This window comes from Quercus lobata, chromosome 7 (genome assembly GCF_001633185.2).
Source record: "Quercus lobata isolate SW786 chromosome 7, ValleyOak3.0 Primary Assembly, whole genome shotgun sequence".
Classification (NCBI taxonomy): domain Eukaryota; kingdom Viridiplantae; phylum Streptophyta; class Magnoliopsida; order Fagales; family Fagaceae; genus Quercus; species Quercus lobata.
In genome coordinates this window covers 14,632,273-14,644,769 of record NC_044910.1, presented here as the reverse complement: position 1 = coordinate 14,644,769, position 12,497 = coordinate 14,632,273, and the positions used below count along the sequence as shown (strand labels likewise).

General features: G+C 33.9%; 1 protein-coding gene across 1 annotated transcript; it reads left to right on the top strand.

Moving 5' to 3' along the window:
* Positions 1–5,373: 5,373 nt before the first annotated feature.
* On the top strand, positions 5,374–6,576 carry LOC115951650 (zinc finger protein ZAT4-like). The gene has a single exon (XM_031068815.1). The coding sequence runs from the start codon at positions 5,374–5,376 to the stop codon at positions 6,574–6,576; it is 1,203 nt and encodes a 400-aa protein (XP_030924675.1).
* Positions 6,577–12,497: the final 5,921 nt, after the last annotated feature.

Here is a 12,497-nt window from a genome sequence, read left to right as displayed (position 1 = left end):
TGTGATTAAATTGAAAACAAAACATATTCAGCATTGGAAGATTTTGATAAGCCAAAAATGTATTGACCTCTTTGGGAAATTAATCAATTAATTAGCCAAGTGAATTAATTAGATTCAATTTCATGCAATAAGTGTGGTAACACAAATAAATCACTAACTAAGTTAAATGTTACGGAAAATAAATTTGACACAGGAGATTTGTTTACGAATGAAGAAAACAACCGAGGCAAAACCCCACTGGGTGAATTTAAGGTCACCACTCCCGAGAATCCACTATTATCAAAACAAGCGGTTACAAGTAAAAGAAATCCCAGTACCTAATACCAACCTACAGTTGAACCCTTACCCTAATACCCAATTGTACTTGTAATATAACAACAATCTCTCATTTCAATACACGGCTCCCAGTACGTAACTAACCAATGATGCATAGATCCTAGTACGTGACTAACACACCAACTTGAGGAAGATGTTAGCTGCAAAGTTCTTCAATTCATCCAACAATGAAGATCGAGAAGCTCCTTGGTTACAAAACCCTTGGCGCAAAGACACAGTAACTTCTACAGAGAGAAAGATGAACTATGACAAATTGTCTCCGGTCACAATATGCATGTATTATCACTTTGCATCAAGTTGCATCCCTTGCATCATCTTATGATGGCCTTTAAAATAATTCTTATATATGTCTAGGGTTGTGAGAAAAGAAACCCTTTACAAATACACATGGATGTGCGTGAAATCAAATCTGAAAATTCTAATTTCGTAATTCTCGACAGATACAGCTGCTGTCGAGAATCAACATTAAACCTTGATAGATATGATTCTGTCAAGTTATCTGTCAAGTTTTAATGAACAGCACTTCTTCACTTATTTTTTGGATAGATTTGCATGACTTCGATACTAAACTTGAACTCTTGTTCCTTAAAGTACTAAACACATCCTAGATCTACCCAATTACAAGTAAAGTGCGTTTTGTCAAAGGATTAGCCAATTTACATAAGATATGTCTCTAACAATTTCCACATATGTCCTAACAAGATTTATTTATTTATTTATTTATTTATTTTTATTTTTTTTGAGGGGATTCAGCATTGGAAGATGATACACAAAATGAGGAACATAATATAAATTGAACAAAGATAAGTTGAGAAATATCGAACTTTTGCATAGCTTAGATAAGCAAACAAATGAATTAATGCGCAGACAAATTCTAGAACCATGGCACCCAAGCAAACGAACTTGCGGATAAGTTTTGACTTGGTCAACATTATTTAAAATGAAATGAAAAACATAGAGAGGTGCTGAGATGTAAAAAATAAAAAATAAAAAAAATAAAAAAAGAAAAGAAAAGTCTTTGTCTTTTCGAATTGCACTTCTTCTATCTCTTGTGACCAATTCGTTATTCTCTAAATTAGGAACAACAGAAACAAATGAATCCGAGGACATGTTTCAACTTAGCCACCTTTATTTTTAAGCAAAGAAAGAGTGAAAGACACCCATAAACAAAATTTGGGAGAAAGGCAAACGTGCATCTCTATGATTATGAGTCCTCATCAAAAGACATTACTGCTCCTCTCTTGGTGGTGAAGCCAATCTCAATTTTATTCACAAAACCCGAGTGACATAAGTCATCAGTCCCTGCACATGAAACAGCAGTTTGCATATTCAATTTATAATAGTATGTACTGATTATGATTTCTGAAGAAACAGTTTATGGGGTTTATACAAGGAATATTATCATATGCATATAGTATTTATGTACTGTTGAGCTGTTCTATTCTATGTTCAAAAAAAGAGAAATAGTTAGGCTAATCAATATTCTTCACATAGTTTTTGAAGGCCTTCATGAAGAATACTTTCAAAAGTTCACAGTAATTGAAGAGTTGTATTGATCAAAGACGTGGTTAAATTTAACTAGAACAAAGAAAACAAAAGAAATTAGAAAGCATACCTTCTCAAAGTTGTTCATGGGCTCAGTTAGGTAGACACTAGCTCTCATTAGTCGTCATTACAACATAAATCCGAATGAGAAATTTATTCTTCGTGCTCAATCACTTTCTCCATTATTTAGTTGTTGACACACAAAAATCAAAACCATAAATTTTATTTATTCTCCTCTTCCCCGTGATTTAAGTTTTTGACTTCTTCATAAGTTGCAATATATATTAATTTGGAAACGAGTACATATGGAGAATGTTTCACTTTCACATGAGAGTCTCTACCACTCAAGTATTCTTTTATTTTTTATTCCTTTTACTCTTTTTCTTTTAAACGTGCACTTTCTTAGAAAACATGATGCACAATCACATGCATACGGGTCAACCATGCTTGATTTACGGTTTGGCCTTGACCCTCCTAGAAATATCTTCTAGCCAAAAAGATAAAAGAACATGCCACAGCATATGTAGCTGTTGTCATTAATTAGCCCTTCATGCATTCTCCTTAAAATTATATATATATATTAAAAATAAAACTTAGAGATTTAACAGAGTTACATACTAGTTCAATCTACAATTAGAAGGTGGATATTTTGCTAAAAGTATAAGTCTTAGGAATGACAGATCGAGTTTATCATCAAATATAGGGCATTTAAGCTCTTCAACAAATGGAAATTTTGTGTCAGGACTCAGGATTAAAAGGAATTAATAACTAAAAAGTATATTCTGGTAGGCAATGTTAGGTATAGTTTTGGCAAATTCATGACTATGTTAGTTTTGATTTGTTTGGAACTTTGAAAATCGAGTTTAAGACCAGGTTCAAGATTCAACTCAAGCTAAAGGCAGTATCGGATTTCTTGACAATCTCTCAATCAATCGAGGTTCTGGAATCCTAATTCTCATCAAGCCCATTAAGTCAACTGATTAAGTAGGAATTCGTGCTACACATACTATAATATATAAAAGGGCATAAGAGTTGACTAAATAAGAGGTTTGGATCTCAGCAAAAAAAAAAAAAAAAAAAGAGGTTTAGAGGGCTTGTGTCTTACAAGTTACAACATCAAGAAAACCCTAAAACCTCTATATCACTACAATACTAGAGTTCAAATAGAAAATCTAACCACAGTGTTATTGTGAATTACTGATCAAGGCTGAATCCAAGATACCTTCCCTATTCTACAGTGGAGGAGAATCTTCAAGGCAATCCTTGAATCCAAGGACATGGAAATTTCATATTAAAAGAGTTTAAGAGGATTGGAACCGTGTGGGTTCACATTTGTAAGTACAATTAATGGAGCTAACAATTAGAAATATGGGTATATTTCAATTGTGAAATTTTCGATTCTAATAATGGAATTTTCTTTGGAATTGATGATAACCCTTGGAGTGTTTTTTTTTTTTTTTTGGGTACCCTTTGGATTAGTCCAATAATTGGTTTTTCTTTTTTTTTTTTTGGTTGAACAATAATTGGTTTTTCATTTCGTAAAGAAATTGTCTTTGTTTTTTATTTTACAGCACTATACTTTACTTGGTGATTTGTTTACTATGACAGATTCACCAGAACTCAATTGGATACATTATTGGTTAATTGTGCTACGTTGATTTGATTCCGCTAAAATCAACTAACTGGTTCGAAATTTATCCATTAAGGCAAGTTGTACAAATTAAAGCTGAGCCGCAAAATAGAGTAGATGAAGTGACATGTAAACTTTTCTGGGTTTTTATTTATTTATTTTTATTTTTTTGAGAATCTTAATTTATTTTGTTTTGATACTTCTGAGTTTTGCTTTGTTCGTTATGTTAGGTGTCGGCACGACCCGCCATCTCTATACGATCATTGACGAGCGGCCTTTCACCCCTGACAGGACAAGTCGAGTTTTGCTTTGTTAAAATACAGTATTCCTACAGATATTGTAGTTCACAGTAACAGGAAATAGAAATACACTTGTTAAATGCTTAAACAATTCAAATGATCGAACTTGTCTTACCAAATTAATCAAAAACTCATGTGCTAACCAATTCACAAATTTAAAATTTTCACCTTAATTAATATTTGAACTGCTCTTTGTTGACTCATATATTCATTAATTCCCTATGTCTAGATAATTTAAATTTCTAACCGCTAATAACTAATCTAGATTCAAACCTAGACAAAAAAGAAAGGAAAAATTGTCTGTCTTATTTTTCAACGTGGGCAGGGTCTGTTGGATAGGATAGGCAAAAATGATTGCCGTAAGATGTTATTGACATGAATATGTAGTTGATGATATTTCATCGTTGAGAAACATACGTAGTTGGTTAAAATCATATTATTTGGTTAAAATAAAGAGAAACCAAAAATGTTATTTGTATTAATAAGCCAATAGATACAAAAATTTTCAAAACCCTTTTATTTTTCATAGTTATTGACTTTACTTGTTGTGACGGGTGTTCATGGTGAGTCATTTAAAAAAAAAAATTCTACTTTAATCACAACTTATCACCTTCATAATTAGTGAAAATATTATTCTATTGGTTTCAGCGATAATGTTTTCTAAAAAATAACTCATTTTTCAAAAAAAAACTTTTATAAAACTATCTCATTTTCCTATATTTGGTAGCAACTTTAAATGAGTTGAAAAAATAATTTTCTAACTTCTCTTATTTAACTTGCTATGAGATAGAATTATTTTCCAAAAGAAAATTAGTGGAAAACAACTTTAAAAATAAGTTATATTTTTTCGGTTGATTAAAGATAGTTTTTTCTTTATTCATTTTTTCTGATACTACCAAATATAGAAAAATATAAAAAACTATCTTTACACAATATTTTCCTTAAAAACAATCTCACAGTATTTGTAGCTTGTAAAATCTTTTAAAGCACATTGACATACCTCTTACTCTCCCATTGAGCTTCGGAAAATTTTAATATAAATATTTTTTAATTAAAAATATTATTATATTGATAGGGTGTGCTAAAAGCCTAGATAATATTATAATATAAAAGGAAAATTACACAATTTTGGAAGGCTTTAAACTCAGACATTAGTCATCAATCATCATAAGTAATACACAAAGGTAAAAAGTCGGTAGGCACTCCACTAGAAGAGAAAATCTAGGAATATCAAACTTAGTCTACAAATCAAACTTAATTACTTAACTAAGAGAGAGAGCCCCTTATAGTTATTATAAAGTATATGTTAAGTTGAGTTGTAAACCTAATCTTGCTGTGGCTGTGGCTGTGGCTGTAGTATATTCCTATACCTAATAGAAGACTGAATAGTAGTGAAAGGTTTCCGAGCTTCCCTATTTAAAACCACTCTTTCTTAAGCAATTTTTGCAGTAAACAGTTAACAGTAAACCCTAGTCTAAACCTTACAACGCAGCCCCCCTCTCTCTCTTTTTCTTCCTCAACTTTTGCTAGTTTTTCTACTCTTTGATCTTGGTTTTTTCTCTAATGGAGAATTATAACCATGATAGGTTTGAATGGAACGATGAGCTGTCAGAAGAGAACAATGGACTGCAAATCATCTTGTTCCCTGATGAACCTGAGCCCATACAAGTAGAACAAAGCTTTATTGGATTGCCTATACAACAACAAAGTTTTGGGAAACATATATGTAATTTCTGTCAACGAAAGTTCTCTTGCGGACAGGCTCTGGGTGGTCACAAGCGAATTCATTCAACCAAGCTCCAGTCAAAGAAGTTCAAATATAAGGTTGATCGTGCACCTTCTTCTTCAGAAAAAAGCGACACAATCGAAACTGACATTGTGAATAGGGATATTGGCAAATTCCAATGTTGTTTATGTTTCAAAGACTTCAAGTCTAGGAAATCATTGTCTGGTCACATGAAGTACCATCCAAATAGGAATTGGAGGGGAATTCGGCCTCCTCAACCTGAACTTGCAGTAACATCTCCGATACTTATGCTGCCTGAGCAAGATAAGGATGATTTCTTCAGATGGACCAAGACCGCTAAGAGAGGCCGAGGAAATCTTGTTGATTCAGGTCGCGATCTTGATCCAGTTATTGTAGCAGCTGATGGTCTAATAAGTTTAGCTCAAGACAAGGATGAATATCGAGCTTTTGAACATGTAGCCAGGAGAAAGCGGATGATGGAAGAGCCACAATTGAAAAAGAAAAGAAATTTGAGAATAGCCGATCAAGAATCAGTAGATGTGGAATATGAATGGAGAGATTTTGAGCAAGGGAAAAAAGATAAGATAATAAGAGAGCTGCAAGAAGTTGAACATGATATTGCGACTATAGATAATATGTTGGCAGGGAAGAAGATGGAGAAGAGGAATCGGGAGACAAAAGTAAGAGCCTTTGAGTCTCAAATTCAGAAAAAGATATTAAAGAAGCTTAAAGTATTCAAATGCAGCACTTGTGCCAGAACCTTCTCAACTTTTCAAGCATTAGGAGGTCATAGATCTAGCCATACCAAACATAAGAAACCTCAAGCTATTGAACCATCCTATGCTACAAAAGTAAAAGAGTATGCCACTCCTACTGGTCAGGTTGCTGAATCGAGTGAAGATAGTCAGACTTTTGGTGCTATAGAATCACTGTCATTACGAGAAGAAGCAAATCAGACTCGGACTAGTAGTAAAGTACTTGACTTTGATCTCAACGAGCCTTTCTTCATGGAAGACTAAAAGATCCCAAGTATTCCTTCAACATGCGGCTGCTCTGCTTATGTTAGATTACTTGGCCAGATTTATATGTATTTTCTTTCTGGTTTGCTCAAACTAAATTTGGATTCAGCTAAGTAAGTTCTTCTTTTGTCTTGCTTGAACTTATTTTTACATGCATATCATCAATTAGGTTTGAAATATAATTTATTTTTTCTTTTCAAAGTGACATGTTTATTTCTCAAAAAAAAAAAAAAAAAGTGACTTGTTTATTTATCAAATAAAATTGAAGCTTTTAGGATTACCAGTACCGATTAGTTTTTGATTTCAAAATAACAAGTCTTGTTGAATTAAGTAACCCAATACTAAATAAATTCTAATTACAATTTTGATTAAATTAGATTTAATTTAATTTATGTGAACAAAACCTGATGAAATTATCCTTGATCTTCTCTATAAGTAATTTGCTTTTTGGCTTTATATATAATTCTCCTTTTCGGTGTTATACTTGTTATGGTATTCAGCTATCTTCTTCATGTCTATTATTAATACTAGCTTGTAATCCATGCTTACACACAAACAAAATTGAACAAAAGTGAAAAAATGAATATTAGTATTTTTTATATTAAATGTGACTACATTTGAAGAATGATATGTATAAGCATTGATGTAACGCAGTCTCATCACTTTTTTTTATTAAGCATTTGTATTAGAGAGTTAACAATTTCAGGATCATTGCCATCATTTTCTTAATCACATGAAACATAATTTATCATGTTCTTGACTTCAATCTCTGTATCAATTAAATATATAAAGAGGAGCGAATTTTGTCTGTGGCAGATTTTTTTTCTTTAGAAAAAAAAAATGGGTCAACCTTGGTCCATTTAAGTCCTCTTGGATCCACTTCCGTCCCTTTCAGACTATTTCTGTTTAATTTAATCTATTTTAGTCCATTTCAATCTATTTCAGTCCATTTTGTCAATTTCAATTCAAAATAAAAGTGATTTGCAAGTGAATAGATAAAGACTTTATTTAAGCTAAAAAGACTGAAAAAGTAAGAAATAAATAAAAATGAAAATTGTAAAATTAAGTATAAAAAATGTCGATAAGTAAATGATGAAAAATAATAAAAAGATGGAACGTAGAAGTTATTATGTGTTGCAAAGTAACTAAAACTCACAAAGAAATTATAAGCTCTAGCAGCAGCCTCCTTGTCATCGTATGCACTTGTATACAAATAATCATGAGCTCTTAAATTATTAATCGTTTCTGAATCTAAACAGTATTAGATTTTATGGTCACGCTTTTACTTAGGGTCCACAAAAAATATGATACTCATGTAGAGTGTTGCGAAGAACAAGAATAGGAAATACTAACCCATCTTCATATTTTGCAAACATGCTTAGAAGTTAAACTATGAAACGTTTTAAGTATTTGATGTGTACTTTGAAACAGTAAAAATTGTAATATCCACTTTACATAATTAAACAATAGTAAATATGTCCCTTAAAAAAAAAACAATAGTAAATATGTCAAATCCATTGTATTTATCAAAAGTAAAAATTGGACTCTTATGTTTTTGTAGTTTTTTTTTTGTAGAGTAAGATTTAGGTATAGTATTTAGGTGTTATTTTTTAGGTTCCTCTTTTAAGATTCTTTCATGTAGATTTTTTTTCATAGGATGAAAGTGTATTTTTTAGTTAAGTAATTACATGGTAAAATCTTAAGAAATGAACTTAAGGAACAGCACCTAAAATACTGTACTTAAATTTTGTCCTTTTAGTAAATACTGCAAAAAAAAAAAAAAAAAATTAAATTAACACATAGCATAAAATTAGACTCTAATTAAAATTCAATTTAGAATATATATATATTTATATATATATTCTTTCTCTTTTTCTTTTTCTTTTTCACTCAAATATAAAAAATAAAAAAAATAAAAAAATAAAAAAAAAATTATTAGTGAGCAAGTAATTATTTCATCAACGAAGAATGGATATGAGAAATGTCACCGAGGTCTTTATCCTATAGAGCCCAGATCCTCTAAAATGCTGACCGACTGGGATGAAGGAAGCTGAAAACTCAAGCCTAAATTCTTATAGTCCCATCACCCGCATTCCTACAAAGCCTCCCATATTCTGGCAAAATATGTTTGTTGCAATCTTTATTTTTTTCAATAAAATAAATAAATTAAAACTTTTGAAAAGAAATGACCGTAGAAGATAAATCATAGACATTTTTTTTTTTTCTTGAAATGCATACATCTCTAGGAAAAACGACTTACAACACTCCACTTGTAAAATGGTGGCTTTTTTTTTTTCTTTTTTTTTTGAGTAAAGTAAAATGGTGGCTTGAGTACTGTTAGTCTACAACTAAATAAAATTTTCTGATTATTTGCCAAGCAGACGCTTTCATCTCCTTTTTTATATAAATTTTTGTTTTCTCCGTATGCCACAATAAGTACATATATTGATATACATTTATTAACATAGTATACCCTAATCCCTAAGTAAAATATTTTATCAAAGTTTCAAGAAATTTAAATTAATACTCCAATTTTTTTTGAGAGAAAAATTAATACTCCAATTAAAACTCAATTACTAAAAGTTTTGAAAATTCTATAAAGAGTTTCATTTTTTATACTAAATTTTTTAATAATCTACAGTATAGTATTTGGTTTTGAGAAATCTCAGTATTACATGTAATGTAAACTTATGGTACTTCGTGTACCAAGTATCCTCCGATTCCAAACTACTTCAACTTCATTTAACACCACTTCAAGCTCATTCAAAACTAGCTACTTCAAGCCCATTAGAAGTACTAATAACCTTATCTTAAAAAAAAAAAAAAAAAAAAAAAAAAAAAGGTACTAATAACCCATATAAAATTACCTTTAACTTATTTAAAACTAATCCAAATTCTCTTACCAAAACTTTTCATTAACTCAAATATAAAATATAAAATAATAAATAAAATTTACCATGTTTTTAAATAAACTGTGTAAGAACATGTTTTGCAACCCAAACCCAAGATGTATGGGATCTTGGCCCAGTGAGCCCAATACAATAAATTTGTAGAGAGTGGGTCAAAGAACTAGACCCTAATGAATTGAACAACGGCTAATATGGATTTAAATGATGATCAAATAAGAACAAGAAGCACTGATTTGAATCAATTCACTGTCCGAGGAGGTAAATCTTTATATAAATCAGCTAGACCTAATACAAGTATAATTTTGATGGTTACAGTGTTCTCTTTCTCTTTTTCCGATCCCTTCCTCATGGAGGGTCTCTTACATTATATAGCTCCTTTTGGATCATCTTAATTCTACACTTGTTAGTCATCTGGACCCTTATTTAAGTATGTGTCCCATCAGACACCCTTTTTGGCTTTCTGTGAGATGTGGTAGCCAAGGTAGCACTGCTCAGAAGTCTTCTCCACATAAATGCGGCCAGAAAAGTAGTTGCAGTACATTCAATGCGGTGGTAACAGCTTTCCCTTAGATATTTTTGGGTTCCTCTCATTTTCGTATGTTTATGATGCACGTCTCTATCACTAGAGTTTCATGGAAGGTCACTCTGATAATTGGAATACATATTTGAGCTGTACATATCATATCCGATGAGATATTCCTCCTCGAACAACCTTCCCATTTGTATCTTACTCATTAAATCCTAAGCTTGAACCATTCATTACCATTCGTTCCTCCTCAGACCACTCACGCTTTCGGCCAAGGCCTAAGGCCCAATATATAATTTGGGCCCTTAACCCTACAATAACCCCTCAAAACTCTGATTTTTTCCTCTCATCTAAGGAGAAAACTGGGGTTTTGAATTTTTAAGAGTTAATTCTACTTGATCCTTTGATTTACAAATATGGGAATGCCGTTTTACGTGCCCCATAATTGCCACTAACACTTAGAAGCCCGCAAGGCGCCATTAATTGCTCCAAGCGGCACTTTGTTCCCCAAATCTAACGGTGAAGCACAGATCCAACGGTTGATCTTTCTCTTGAAATTTTGAACGGGATAACTCCCACTCATTTTCACCCTCTATATAAAGCCTTGAGGGAAATCATTTTCCCTTTACTTTACGAATTTTCAAGTTCTCCAGAGATTTCAAGCACTCCAACTCACTAAACTCTCTCTACACTTCTAAGTTTCCCTCATTCTTTTCTTTAAGAAAAATTTCAAAAGATCCTTCTAAAGGTTCAGGGTTTAATACACTCACTCGCTTTCGTAAGTATCTATCTCTTTAAACTTTCTTTTTCTCCTCGGCTTTCTTTCTCTTTTAGAAAACTTTCTTCGTGTCATCTATGCTTGCTTAGATAGGTAGATTCAAGCACTTAGTAGACTTTCCGACCGGTATAAAGGGATTTAGGGCTAGATATCACATTCTGTAGGGAGTAGCCCTGCAATATTGTGCCCCAAACCAAATTCTTACCAATAGAGAAGTGGGTGAAGTCCTCATTCCTATGATCGCTTTCATAGAGGGAGGAATGACGCTTCCCATTGGTAGGGTAACTAGGGATTACCTGATTAACCACAGACTGACTCTCCATCAATGCGCCCCTAACCTATTTAGGGTCTTAGGTTACGTAGACATTCTCAACGAGCAGATGGGTTTGGGACTCACGTGGCATAATGTGGTTCATATGTACGAGTGCCATAAGCTTGCCAGCGCGGGATACTATCTCAACTCCCGGTCCAACATCGTCAGACTGATATCGTGCCTTCTTAAGTCTAACAAGGGCATGAAGGATGACTACCTGATTGTCTCCGAGGAGTGGAATGATGGTCTTCACTGCCCAACTCGGGTGGGAGAGTCAGGTGGGGTACCCTAGGATTAGTCCCTTTGGTAGGGGATTTAGCGCTCTTAGTTTTATCCCCTTTCACTTTTAACACTTCATCTCATTTTGATGGTAATTTTTATTGGTCTAACTATGATTTCCTCCTCGGATGTTTTTGCAGATAAAAGGCACGTCGCTCCAAGACTCAGCCTGGTCAACGTTCCGGCTCTCAACTATTTGCTGAAGTCCGAGGTCTTTGTTAGTGAGGATAGGCAGCTGTGAGCCGCTCACTTAGTATTTGACTACGGGCCCTTATCAAGAATCTTCCAAGAGGCAGGTTAGGCAATAAGAGCTGGTGACGCCCGATTAGCCCGCATAGACATTTTGGTGCCTGGCTTCTTGGCTCGGAAAGACCTTCCACCTATTGTGTTATCACTTTAACAGGTTTTGCCCGAGACAGTAACAGCGCCAAGGGAGGAGGTCTCCTCTTCTTGTCTATCACTCAAGGAAGAGATAGACAAATTTCATTTCGAAGAAGGGGTGATTCAAGAGGCTCCTATAGTTAACATTTCGAACGCCAAGGAAGAAGCTGATAGGCACTCAAGTGTCTATGTCCCTACCCTGGTAGTTGCTTGTCTAGACAGCACCTTCGAAGAAGAGGAGGACGAGATGGCATTGAACCGGGGGAACAGAAGCCTGAGAGACCTTATAGCTGCAAGGAACAAGAGGATAACTTCCCAAGAAGCCCCCAAGTCTTCCTCCTACTCTTCCCCCTCCTTCTCCTTTGCTCCCCACCGACCTCGAACTGAAGTCATTCCTGATCTAAAAAAGAAAAGGCCGATTCAGGAGCTTGAAGAAGGGGAGATGGGTCTTCAGAAGGGGACTAAGCAACAGAAGGTGACCAAAGACCCTAGGGATAAGAGGTTCTCCTCTATGGACAGCCGGGAGGAGCAAACTAGGGCCGATGTGCGCCTTTCACAATGCACATGGTCCCCTCGGCTAGAGGTGGATGGGACTGCCATCCCTTAGAACACCTCAGTCAGGGACTTCTAAAGGAGGCGTGCAGGCTACATTGCTGAAGCCTTGGAGCAGCCTCTTTTACTCCCTAGGGACATGGAGGCTTACAGGCGCTTCAAGCAAAATGACCTCTTCTTGTC

Bases quoted from the DNA above. Each gene is read 5' to 3' on its own strand.
- LOC115951650 (XM_031068815.1), top strand. From the start codon at position 5,374: ATGGAGAATTATAACCATGATAGGTTTGAATGGAACGATGAGCTGTCA.